General features: G+C 42.4%; 1 protein-coding gene across 10 annotated transcripts in view; it reads left to right on the forward strand.

Annotated features, from left to right (window-relative positions):
* LOC114567948 (growth factor receptor-bound protein 10) overlaps positions 1-4962 on the forward strand; it is a 63177-nt gene extending 58215 nt beyond the window's left edge. For all 10 annotated transcript variants that reach the window (XM_028597233.1, XM_028597232.1, XM_028597234.1 and 7 more), the window contains 5 exons: positions 734-850; positions 1447-1513; positions 1660-1747; positions 2111-2204; positions 3022-4962. In XM_028597233.1, the coding sequence (XP_028453034.1) occupies positions 734-850; positions 1447-1513; positions 1660-1747; positions 2111-2204; positions 3022-3168 (513 nt within the window). In that variant the 3' untranslated portion in view covers positions 3169-4962. The remainder of the gene's footprint in view (positions 1-733; positions 851-1446; positions 1514-1659; positions 1748-2110; positions 2205-3021) is intronic.
* Positions 4963-14062: the final 9100 nt, after the last annotated feature.

Consider the following 14062-nt stretch of genomic DNA (forward strand, 5'->3'; position numbering starts at 1 on the left):
TCAAGTTTCCATATTGCGTTAGGACTTCTTAAATGCTGAAATGATTTTCAATCCAAACAATTATTGCCACTGTTGACCTTTTGTTAATGAGGTGACAAGAGTGCTCTGTAGTGGAAGGCTTATGTTCCAGATTCAGGTCAGACTGGTCATTCAAACAAACGGCTATAACTAAAGTACATCCGACACATAACGTGTTATATAATACTCCGACTCACGTGCACATTTTAAGATATTGCATACACAGCAAACAGAAACCTGCACTAATCACCTCAAAGCGGGATGTGTTTTATGTTTGTCTTGTGCTATGTCTTTTAACATCTTGTTGGAAATACGTATTTTCCCTATCTCTTGGACCCTTTTTGATGATAGCAATCCATAAATATAACATATTATCATAAAGATTGAAGTTAAATAAGTTTGTATTGGACCATTATTATATGTAACTTATATATCCTGCAACTCATGAAATACCATAGTAATTAATTAGAAAGAAATCTTAATAATTTGAGCAGGAGAGCCAGAGAGCCAGGGGAGGCTTGTGCTTTTCCTCAGAGGGTCTGTGTGCAGACAGGATTTGTCATGCCCCAGTGAGTGTGTCTGGCTTGTTTGACCTCTGACCCTTGTCTACGCCATGCCCCACCCATCCCCACCCCTACACCATGCTCCTTGTGTACCGCCTCCCCCACTGCCCACCTACTTCCCCCCCCACCAACACTGCCACGTCTCCTAACAGCGGAGTGTATCTGAGAATTCCTTAGTCGCCATGGACTTCTCCGGGCGGACTGGTCGCGTCATCGACAACCCCGTCGAGGCCCAGAGCGCTGCCCTGGAGGAGGGACAGACCTGGAGGGTAAGAAGGGGGATGAAGCTTGGGATGTAAAGGAAACATGAATAGATTCAAGCTCCAGTTGTGTTTGATGTGATTAACACAAAAAAATGCCATTTTTATCATTAACTTTCCCTTGGTTTAGTTTGTATTGGTCCCTGATCTCCCCTATCATACTGTATGTTTTGTCACAGTTCATTCAAGAGCACTGGTTTTTTCTTTCACACAAATCATTTTAACCATTAGAAGAAGCCTTTTTCCATTTTAAACTAATTTATCTTTCCCCTGCATTGCTTTTCTTAGTAGATTCAAGTGTGCAGCAGCTCCACTTATCTGTTTCTAAGATCACAGCTCTGATGAGGCTAAAGCAAAAAGCAGCTGCTCGCTCCATTTTTTTTTTTTTTTTTTTGGTTGTGGACGACTGCAATGCATTACAATGTTTGTTTACTGTACTAAAAAGGATCAGACTTAAACAGAGCTACACAGAAAAATCTAATTCTTTTGGTTCAAATGGCTGTTTCAGCACATTTCAGTATGCCATAAAGGTATCCGCCCAAGTCAAAGGGAATATGTTGTTATCTTACGGTAAATGTTGCACATGTGCCCTTTCTTCCACTTAGAAACGGAGCCAGCGCATGAATGTCCTGGGCAGTCCCAGCCCCCTGCACCCATCCTCTCTGAGCACAGGTACTCTCACTTCAGACCACAAACAAATACATCATTATTCACCTTATACAGACAGTCTTGGTGTGATTTGTTTAATTTTGCTAGTTGATACACTGATGTAAAGTGATTATGAATATATGAATACAAGAAAGATGTCTGTCTTTCAGTGATCCACAGGACACAGGTATGGTTTCATGGTCGCATCATGAGAGAAGAAGCCCACAAAATGATCATTCAACAAGGCCAAGTAGACGGGTAAGAACAGCTATAGGAGTGTGAAAAGGTTGGGAGACTCGTTTAAGGATTTTGGTTTGATGTGATGTCATCTCAGGGTAAATGTTGCTCATGTAAAATGCGGTAGAAAGCTTTTGGAAAATGTCTAAGAAATTTGAAAAATCAAGACATCACTGCTGCCAAGAAAAGCTTAGGTCTCTAAAATGTTGGTGTGTAAAAACAGCTTTTTGTCACACATTTTAGCCTTTACCCAGTGGATTAAGATAAGGTTCTCAAAAAGTCACAGCTCCCTTAACTCATGCATAAATTGTGAAGATAAAATCCAACTATATGTTACAGTAGTGAAGCAGTTTGATCATTTCCCTCTAACGTTCTGTGTGTCAGGTTATTCCTGTTGCGGGACAGTCAGAGTAATCCCAAGGCATTTGTGCTCACCTTGTGCCACCACCAGAAGATCAAGCACTTCCAGATCCTACCGGTCAGTCACATTACACAACAAAGTCACATTACGCTGCAGGATGTATGTAATGCTTACTTGTAAAATCCACTGAATCAAGGCCCAGTGAGGCAGATCACTGCTTTACTCTCTTAGAAAAGTACACAACTCAAAATTGTGACAGTAAAATTAGTAATTTCATGTTGTAGCTTGAACGCCAGCTGTCGCGGCTGGTTTGCATCACCAGTAAAGAAGGTAAAGGTCCAACTTTTTCTAAATCCTCTGAGATTCAGCTTAATCTCCAAAAAAGACAAAGACTCATCTGCTCGGCCTGCTACACTCAGTTAATGTCACTACCAACCATTTTCCAAAGCATACCAAGCCTTTTTAAGATTTTAAAAGAAGTTTTTCCTGCCTCCCAAGCAGCCATGTGTTGGATTTTATTTTGTTACAGTACAGAGATCAACTTGAAATGGCTTAAAGGGTTAGTTCAACAGAGGCTTTCGCTTATTTGCCACTAGAGGTGAGGCATTTAGCCATGCAGAAAGTTTTGACTTGATGGTGCTGCTAGATGAAAAGTCAGAGGATTTATTCTCTCCGTGATCATGAATGTGTGTACAAAATGTCATGGCACTCCATCCAGTAGTTGTTGAGATATTTCAGTCTGGACCAAAGTGGTGGACCGACTGACCGTCACTCAGTACAAGATGAAAAGGCCTGTTGACATGAATAATTCCATATATTTGCTCTGCTCTCAGATGTCTGATGATGTGATATAGCTCATGGTGATAAAAGTACACGCCTTATTGCCATGTGATGGTTAACTGTCCTCTCTCCTCCCTCTGGCTCTGGTCTAAAGTGTGAGGAGGACGGTCAGGTGTTCTTCAGCCTTGACGATGGCGCCACCAAGTTCACCGATTTGATCCACCTGGTGGAGTTTTACCAGCTCAACAGAGGAGTGCTCCCCAGCAAGCTCAAACACCCCTGCACCGCCGTGGCCTTGTGACACTCCAGACCCCCCAATACCTCCACCCCCTTTTTTTGCACACCTCTCACCCAGAGATCCCACCCCCATCTGCCCCTCCCTCACCAACACAATGAGGTTGAGGAGAAAGAGAAAAGTAAGTCAAGTTTTGGGGATGTGAACAACTTGGGCCGGCACTGGAGGTTTAATTTCCCCAATGTGCCAGGGCTTTTCTCCGCCTTACCGCTGTTTGGATGTCTGAATGGGAACCGTTCGGAGAGCTAAAGCGTCGGAGATTGTGGACCTAGCAGTCGGCCAACTTCTGCGATGTTGTCATGGAGACTGGATTGTTTTGTCATCGCCGTCTTTGACCCTAAAGAGACCATGACGTTGTGAAAACACAAGACCGCTAAGGTCTGTTCAGCAGGAGTGGATCCCTCCCTCAGAGTCCCTCACCCTTCATCCCCCTCGACCTCCCTCATCCTCCAGGCCTGATAAGCTGTGGTGCCTGCCCCACCCTCGCCCCTTCACTACAGAGGTGGGCGGGGAGCGCCACCCTCTGACTTCCTCATCGATCATCAGGGATGGACGGGAACCTCTCTGGGTCTTATCAAACTCGATCCAGGAGTTTTCTCAACCTGTGCAGTCCAGTCTGGATAAGCTGACACCCTGCCCCCCCTTCCTCCAACCCAACACCCGAGCGGACTTGACGTGGCCTCTCTGCTGTGTCCTGTCCCACAACCCCTTTTGGTGCAACCCCGATCCCGCCTCTCCTCCTCCACAGAAGCTCAGAGAAACGTCGGGAGAGAAGTAGCTAAAGGCAAGATAAGCAGAGCAGTGGCGAGGGTTTGCTGAAAGGACAGAGGAATGTTTATCAGGAAGGCTGTAACAAGCTTCCTTTGTAGAGTTGATTACTTGATGTCATTTTAATGCTTTTTTATTACTGTTGATTCAATGCAGAACTAGTTTTGCACTCCCGGACGGACAGACGACAGTTGTTTTCTGTAGCTAAATGAAGCTGCCTGCTCTCCGTTCCCCCCCAAACACTCCCCTGCCCCTCCCTTTCTGAAAAGCATGCATGTGAATTTCCACCAGTTCTGATTGGATTACAGTGGCATGGGAGCAAAGAGAGTTAGGGCTGATTATGCAGTGCCTTTCAAGGTTTGGGAACATGTTTGACCAATGTGTGGCTTGAACCAACATGACCGTGCTGTGGTAAAATGAGTAAAAGAATGTGCTTCTCAAGACTGTGAGGAAGAGGAGGAAGACTCCTGAAAAGTGTGTCCACCCCCAAGCTTCAGCCATTTTTCTGTTGTTTTTTTTTTTAAATTGAAAGGGTTAAATCTGTCGGTGAATTTGTCTTTGAATGTCATATTCTTTTCCTAAGTCTGTTCCTAACTCACTGCTTGCACATTTTAATTATTGATTTGATATTGATGGGTTGGAGCTGTCATGTTCAGATTCTGACCACTGCTCCCTCACTCCAGAAAAGCAACAAAAGCACTCCATAACTTGTTTTGTTTTGTTTTGTTTGTTCTAATATGGAATTGATCAAATGACTTGAAATGTGAACTTAATTGTGCGTCAACACACAGTGGAATGAGATTCACTCGCCTTAAGTTAAAATTGTGAGCCTTGTGTATAAACTCAAAGCTATATTATAATGCACATACAGTACCATATTTCAGATTTCAAGAAGATGGCATAACATACTGTAAAGAGTATTGAAGATTATGGTCAATGGATAGTTAAACACTTCCTTTTCACTTTCTTGCTGAGAGTTAGAAGGGAAGATAGATACCACTCTCATGTCTGTACGCTGGATATGAAGCTACAGCCAGCAGCTGGTTAGCTTAGCTTAGTATAAAGACTGGAAACCAGGCGAAACAGCTAGCCTGGCTCTGTCCATAGGTAACAAAATCTACCTACCAGCGCCTCTAAAGGTCACATATTAACATGTAATATCTTGCTGAAAACGACGATTTGTGGTTTTACCAGGGGTTATGTGCTGGACTATTTTTGGCTGGGCAGTGACTAAGCTAAAAAGCTGTTAATTGTACAGTTGCTTCATATTTGCAGTGCAGACCACAATGGATATAAGTCTTTGACTTTATTGTGTTACAGTATCCTTGACATTCTTTAGATATGTGTGACCTGGGGTCCTTTCTCTCATTGTGTCAAATGAACTAAACTTAACTAAAGACATGACAGTGATATCAATCTACCAAAATGTCAAACTATTTCTCAAAAGTAAAAATCCATTTGAACACGATTCAGAAAACAGGTACTGAGGATGCAACCTCACATTTCTGGGCCTATTTTCTTGTTGGGTGCTGTACTTATCTTATTTCTGGGTAAAGTGTAACATCACCATCAGATATTTCCAGCAGCTGCATGGGGGTTTCTAGCATCAGTGGTGGACATCAGGTTATGGTGTCAGTCCCTCACAATCAATAAACAGCCACAAATGTCTTGAACAGCCAATTTGCAACAATCATACAAGGATACATTTATGATAATAGAAGTAGAGGAAGCCATTTCCACACCAGCAGTAGCGTCAGTAGACCAGAATGCCTTGTAGCCATCAGGCGTGTTGTCAGTAAGGGGCTATACAAGTGTTAATTATTTTAGAGCTGAAATGATTCATTCAGTAGTCAACCGAAAATGAAATGGCAACAATTTCGATAATCTTCTTTTAAGTAAAAATGTGACTGTTTTGGCCTCTTAAATGTGGGCATTTTCCGCTTTTCTTTGTCTTACATTATAGTAAACTGAATGTCTTTGGGTTTTGGACTGTGGGTTGGACAAAAAAGCTATTTGAAGGCATCCTCATTTTTTTTTTTTTAATAGATTTTATAGATCAAACAATTCATTGATTAATTAAGAAAATCGACAAATTAACCATAAAAATATATTGAACATAATATGGCTAGCTAGCTCAATTTCTGGGGCAATAGGCCAATATTTCATGGAAAACAGCATGGCTATTTCTGGTGGGTGTAGGAAAGCATTCTGAGGGATTAAGTGAAAAGGAGACAAGACAGGTATACTAGGCATTGTTAGTCCATCAACAAAAGTAGACTTTGACACTTAATCACTAAACAAATCTAATTTAAAGCCATTAATGTGTAGGATTTGAAAATGTCCGACATAGGCGCCCCCTGGTGGTAACATTGAAATAAACCGTTATTTCCACCTGCTATATTAACCTTAAAATGCCACACATAGTGGTTTTAACATGTCATCTGAGTGGATGTTCTCTCTGTAAATTTGTCCCTGCCCTGTGGCCATCCAAAAGACAAGAAAGGACCATATTTTTAGGAATAGGAACAGGAGAGGAGGCTAGAGAAGTCCTTTTATCTTTTCCTACCCCCCTCCTCCTCCTCCTCCTGCTGTGTGACCTGCAAATGAAAATCCTGCATGCATGTGACATAACACCTGCTTAGCCTAACCTGCACCTCCTCTCCATCCTGTACCAGACTCGCAATGAACAGGGTTAGCACGAGGCCACCAGACTCCCTGCCAGGCTAACTAAACTCACTCAAAGTACTGTTGTTGACTCACAAGCCACTTCCACCACCAGTTGACCAATCACGTGACTTGACTGACTCACCAGCTCGGCGCTCCACCAATCAGGCCTTTCTAGTCAGCCAGGGCAGACTCTCTCCAGGGATTGGATAATGCTTGAACCCCCTGCCCCCCTTTCCCACCTGTGTCCAGCCTGTAAGCTATGACCGTGTGTGTGTGTGTGTGTGTGTGTGTGTGTGTGTGTGTGTGTGTGTGTGTGTGTGTGTGTGTGTGTGTGTGTGTGTGTGTGTGTGTGTGTGTGTGTGTGGCCAGACTGTTATATTCACTATTCAGGATTGCTAAGTCTGCTGCTTATCATAACTTGCCTTTTAGAGACAGTAAATGCTTGTCGGTTGGGTAAAGTCATCTAAGCCGTGGATTTAGAGGAGACAGGAGTTTGGCTGGAGCCATTTCAGCATTCAGACATCTTCAGTTGAGGTTCTTTCCTATCTGTCAGAGAGGGGGGCGAAGCCAAATCGCTAGGGGTCCGCAGGGACAAACCACCGTCCTCTCCTCCCCCCTCCCTTTTTGTATCACTGTGCTATAATGCAATCCTATACACAAGCCCAAGTATATGAATATACCAGTATACAGTATAATTTGTTTTCTAAGTATGTGAAGCTATGGAAGACGTAGATCTAACACTGTACCTAGGTCACAGATCACTATGTATGGGGCGTTATGCTTTTGCTCATAACTCTGTGTAAAATGAAGAATTATTATTTAGTCCTTTTTTCCATTTTTTTATTGTGTGAATATTGACATTGTGTATTTTCTTTGGTTTGCCACAAAATGAGATATATATATATATATATATATATATATATATATATATATATATATATATATATATATATATATATATATATATATATATATAAAGGAATATACCACAGTATATACAGTATTAAATTAAGCTGTTTTTTTTTTTCTTCTTTTTTTTAGAGATCAAACTGGATTTTTGGTGTGTCAAATTTCTGAACATCAGTTGTGTGTGTATAAGCTGACAGCCTGACAGAGTCTTCAACTCTGCCGGCATCCCATTGTAATGCCATTTTGTTTTAAAACCACATCTTTTTAATATCCCCTGTCTGTTAGGTCTGATTCCACTTATTCACTTTCAGTTTCAAGAAAACCTCCAGTAAATGTTTGGATATTAACGTTACACACACACACACACACACACACACACACACACACACACACCCCAGTGGTTATTCAAATAGAGCACACACTCCCAACACTTAACTCTTGGGGATATTCTAGCAGCTTTTGCACACCTTTCATCACAAGTAGTGCAATTATATGCTGTAGCTCAAGAGGGTTGTCACTTCATTATGTCCAGTTAATCTGGTTTTAAGGTGCATAACAAAGGATTTAAAATCTTTTTCTTAACCAAGCCTATTCTTGCAGCAGGTGCCTCTTGTTTGTGAACAGTATAAAGTCCTTAGTTACCATCCGTCCACTCACTGCATTCATTTACAGTTAGCTGTAACTGTCAAACTTAATCCTAATATCAGGTTAACGTCGCATAGTCCCATCGACAATGCTGACTCACAGTGTAGGTGCAGGTGAAACTGACTCTGTGTTGGTTGTGTTTTATTTTTGGGTTGAAGTCATCATAAGCTGAAGTCAAATTTCAGGGAAAAAAAAAAAAAGAGCAAATGAACCGTAATATTTTATTTCAGATAACCCCACTTTGCTTTGCTTCATTCTGTCTGTATGGCTCCTGGATCTACATTGTATCCTGTTCAGGTATTTTTGTACAAATAAGGGACTGATATATTCTCTGTTTATTGGAAATTAGAATAAAAGACAACATTGCTATAAACCAAAAATGGCTGGCCTGGTGCTGTGTTATCCCCCCCTCCCACAAATTAAAAAATGAGTTTTAGCATCTTCCTGTTTGAAAGGGTGTGGTGGTGTACTCTCACTTGTTTTATATTATTTTGACTGTCACAAACTTATTCTAACCCAACTCTATTACATTGTTGACTGGCCTCGAATGAAGTGAGGCCTGTTAGCTCATTGACTTTTATGCTTTAATGAACAATACATTCACAAACAACAAGGCAGCACAGGGGCGGTCGCCTGCCAATCGGAAGGTTGGTTGTACGATCCCTGGCCCTGCATGTTGAAGTGTCCTTGGGCAAAATACTGAACCCTGAGTTGCCCCTGATGATCAGTGTGTAAATGTGTGTGTGTGGATGTTTATCTGATGAGCAGGTGGCACCTTGTACGGCAGCCTCATACTATGATTTATTTATCACTTTTTTTTTTACTACTATACCATGACTATTTTCCATTTTTCTCAACATACTATACTATTACTTTTTTATCACTTTTTTTCAACATACTATACTATGAATGTTTTCAAAACATCATTATTGTTTGTGTGGTGGCTCTGTGGTTAGCACAGCTCCTGAACCTTGGTTCAAACAGGTGCGTAAGTCAGTAATGGTCCTTTTTCACAGCAGACATGTTGACTTGTCATGGTAGGAAAAGCACAGCTGAAATTGATAACCTTAACGATGGATCAACTCCATCAAGTGTCCCAGTGAGCTATTTCAGTGAGTCAGCATGCACAATAGCAGGGCCTCTCCTAAGTGGAATGCAGCCATTATTAATGGGTTTGAATACACCTGTGCTTTTCCTACTATGACATGTCAACATGTCTGCCGTGAAGAAGGTATATTCTATGCCCACTTTACTCACTGGCCCGTCCAGCCAAGTTTGATCAAAATACGTTTTGTTATGAAAAATATTTAAATGTATGTACAAAAAATAGAAATAGTACAGAACTAGTTGTGTGTGTGGTTAGGCCTATTGTGTCTTCTCTTCTGATTAAAACGAAACCGTTTAAACCAGAATAAGGATCAAACAATTAGGAATCCTTGGAGTATATATATATATATATATATATATATATATATATATATATATATATATATATATATATTTGCGTTCCAAGGCTCTCTAATGAAAAGTGGCCAGCAAAGTGGTTGCTATGGTAACAACAGGCAGACTCTCCGGGCTGCCTTCAGCAGCTAACGTTAGCTAGCTGGCTTTTTAGACAATGTACCATGGATGTGTTAAGCAATGTACTATTAAAAGTTACCGCGACAACAATGGCTTCTATTTAAAGTGGTATGGACAGTTTTCTTGGATGGAGTAAAGTGTAAATAAGGACGAGCTTTTCTGCAGCATGTGCAGCCATTTCCCATCAGCGACAGAGGAGTTTGAGTCTGTCTGATGTAGCAGGCTATTCAATGTCATGCCGTATGTAAACGCCTTCTCTGCTGTTTGGGTTCATGTTTAGTTGCCACTAAGTCTTTGTGCAATAAAATGGTTAATTTTAGCCAATGCTGCTGCAAATATATTTTAGAGACAAATGGGCCTCGATATCTCGAAATGGTCATGCACCTCTCTCCCTCACCCTCTGCAAAAAAGACGTGATGGGGAGTATTCACATTAAAGGTCGGTACAGAGATTTAAAATTAAAATGGTTGCATACCAGCAAATTACAAAGTTCATCTGAACAAGTGTAAGAAACGTTGGGCACTTTAATGTCATTGTTTCATTTCTCTTGAGATTTAAAAAAAACACTGTTTATGTAAACTTGTGTGATTTTACTAAACCTTTTTAATAGATGCTTTATACTAACACAAATACACCATTTATTTAGTTTGCAGAATGCATTTTAAAAGGGCAGAGCATCTCTTTTGGAACATCTAGAAAAACACATTGAGGGACTAAGAAAGGTCATTGTAACCACTCTACTGGAAAACAGTGGTATGTTGGTGACACGCTGGAGTACCTATTGCATGGATAGCTTATTTTAGTTCAATCGATTATATAAGTCCTATAACAATAACATAAAACTGAGCTATTATGGTTCTTTGATTTTGTCAGATGACCTCAGTGAACTGTGAATGTGGAGGATGGCCAGGAGGAGGAGTTTCCTGGGTAGCCCAATTTTTTTGTTGTCAGTATAGGATTTCAAAAGATTTTAAGAGAGAAGCCTGTATGTGTTAATTTATATCTAATTCTCTTTTGTAAAATTTTCAGATATCCTGTGACCCATGCCATCGGTGGTACCACCAGCGATGTGCAAAATGTATCACTACTGACAGTGACTACATGTGTGAGGCTTGCAGTGATTTGGCTCAAGCGTGGCCAGTGTGCTCCATAGCGCCCACAAACACAAGCCATGGTTTGAATAAAGTTCTATTGATGTTCATGAATTGTGGTGGGAACATTGTTCCCATCTTTAGGAACTTGGGTTGCATACTCTGCACTACATACTCAGTATGTATACTATCGTTCAACATACAATGTACTTGTGCGTAAATACACAGTAGTGTTTATCTTTTCGGAAGCAGTAGGCCTAAGCTGTAATTTTCAACGTCACTTCTTGTGAGCCTCCTTGCCGTTGAAGACGCGTAACTATGGTAGCCCCCACGACCTCTGTTCTAGCAGCATTGCCAGATAATGGTTAAATTACTGAAATAAGTGAATAACTAGACCAACAGCCATTTAAATATGTAGAAATGTAAATTAGAGCGTTGTTGACGTTACCGAGTTTCTGTCTGTTTGCCTGTTCTAAACGTTGTTACTACTGCATTGCATTGTTGGATATTAATTCTGGCGTAATGTCCGGTATGGGAATAATATAGGCCGCGTCAACTGAGAGCTGTCGGCAACCCCGAAAGTGTGCGGAATGCGAGGGCCTGTTCATCACTTGAACGGTCTGACAATCCCCCAATTTTCTATACTTGCATGGTATGAGGTCTACTAAAAGTCCTGACAAGTTTGTCTTTGTCAGCCTTTGCACTCCTGAGTTAGGAGGGCGCAGTCCTTTTTTGGCATGGGTTCACGGAGCCTGCTGTAGATCAATTCATGTCGTTTATTATTATCTTTGCTGAGTCAACACATTTTTTCATGTGAAAAAGTATTGTCAAATATCTGAATATTGCTGATCTGCAAGCATTTTAATATTGTTCTTATAATATTGTAACATTTTCAGAAAAAGAAAGTTATAGCATAATATTACAAGAATAAACTTCTTTATTCAACGACAACAACTAGGCTAATGACATACTATATCTTCATTCGGGGCTACAATAAAAACATTCGGGGCTGAAGCCCTTCAAAAATGATCTGGTTAATATTGGTGCACATGGCTATTTAGGCTGACCAACATTGCTCTCTAGTGGCGTGCAGTCGTATTTCGGCAGGCAGTCTGTTTTCGGCACAACACCGGCCCACCCAAAATAATATTTCTGCCTATGCCACTGCTTCTTTTGACATACTATACTATGACTTTTTTCGACGTGCTATACTATGAATATTTTTCATTCTTTTTAACATACTATACTATGACTTTTTTATCATATTATTTCGACATACTATACTATGGCTTTTCCCATTTCTTTCAAAATACTATACTATGACTGTTTTCAACATGCTATACTATGACAACTTTTCACTTTTTTTCAAAATACTATACCATGGCTTTTTTAACCCTTGTTTCAACATACTATACTATGACTTTTTTATCACTTTTTCGACATACTATTCTATGAATGTTTTCAAACAATCATTATTGGTTACATGGTGGCTCTGTGGTTAGCACAGCTCCAAATAACACCAGCAAGTAGGCACTGCAGACTCTGACCCTGGTTCAAACCCCAGTCTGGGCTGGACCTTTTTGTGTGGAGTTTGCATGTTCTTCCAGACTTTCTTTGACATACTATACTATGACTTTTTTATAATTTTTTTTGACCTACTATACTATGGGTAGGTCGAAAAAAAAAAAAAAAAAAAAAAAAGTCATAGTATAGTATGTCAAAGAAAGTCTGGAAGAACATGCAAACTCCACACAAAAAGGTCCAGCCCAGACTGGGGTTTGAACCGGGGTCAGAGTCTGCAGTGCCTACTTGCTGGTGTTAATTGGAGCTGTGCTGTGCTACTATACTATGGGTCCTCTCCGGGAACCATCACCTTATCGTGGTGGAGAGGTTTGTGTGTCCCTATGAACTTGAGGGCTGTGTTGTCTGGAGCTGTGTGCTCCTGGTAGGGTCTCCCAAGGCGAAGTGGTCTCAGGTGAGGGGCCAGACAAAGAATGGTTCAAAAACCCTATGAGCCAACGTAGAAGAGGTTACCCCGCCCGGAGGAAGCCCGGGAACTCCCTTCTGGAGCCAGGCCCAGATGGCGGGCTCGTCAGCGAGCGCCTGGTGGCCGGGTTTGCCACGGAGCCCGGTCGGGCACAGCCCGAAGAAGCAACGTGGCAACTCCCTCTCTATCCCATGGGCCCACCACCTGTGGGAGGAACCGCTGGGGTCGGGTGCGCTGCTACACGGGTGGCAGTGAAGGTCAGGGGCCTCGACGGACCAGACCCGGGCAGCAGACGCTGGCTCTGGGGACGTGGAACGTCACCTTTCTGTGGGGGAAGGAGCCGGAACTGGTGCGGGAGGTGGAGCACTACCGGTTAGATCTGGTGGGGCTTACCTCTACGCACAGTCTCGGTTCTGGAACCGTACTCCTGGATAGGGGTTGGACTCTTTTCTTCTCCGGAGTTGCCCAGGGTGTGAGGCGCCGGGCGGGTGTGGGGATACTCACAAGTCCCCGGCTGAGTGCCGCTACGTTGGAGTTTACCCCGGTGGACGAGAGGGTCGCCTCCCTACGCCTGTGGGTTGTGGGGGGGGGAAACTGACAACTAGACTGTTGTTTGTGCATATGCACCAAACAAGAGTTCGGAGTATTCGGCCTTCTTGGAGACCTTGATTGGAGTGCTGCATGGGGCTCCAGTGGGGGCCTCCATTGTTCTGCTGGAGGACTTTAACGCGCACGTGGGCAATAATGGAGACACATGGAGAGGCGTGATTGGGAGGAACGGCCTCCCTGATCTAAACCAGAGTGGTTGTTTGTTGTTGGACTTCTGTGCTAGTCATGGATTGTCTATAACAAACACCATGTTCGAACATAGGGATGCTCATAAGTGTACGTGGTACCAGAGCACCCTAGGCCAAAGGTCAATGATCGATTTTATAATCGTTTCATCTGATCTGAGGCCGTATGTTTTGGACACTCGGGTGAAGAGAGGGGCGGAGCTGTCAACTGATCACCATCTGGTGGTGAGTTGGGTCAGGGGGTGGGGGAAGACTCTGGACAGACCTGGTAAGCCTAAACGGGTAGTGCGGGTAAATTGGGAACGTCTGGAGGAGGCCCCTGTCCGACAGACTTTCAACTCACACCTCCGGCGGAGCTTTTCGTGCATCCCTGTGGAGGCTGGGGGCATTGAACCCGAGTGGACAATGTTCAAAGTTTCCCTTGCTGAAGCTGCGGCAAGGAGCTGTGGTCTTAGGGT

The sequence above is a fragment of the Perca flavescens genome, chromosome 14 (assembly GCF_004354835.1).
Source record: "Perca flavescens isolate YP-PL-M2 chromosome 14, PFLA_1.0, whole genome shotgun sequence".
NCBI classification, from domain to species: domain Eukaryota; kingdom Metazoa; phylum Chordata; class Actinopteri; order Perciformes; family Percidae; genus Perca; species Perca flavescens.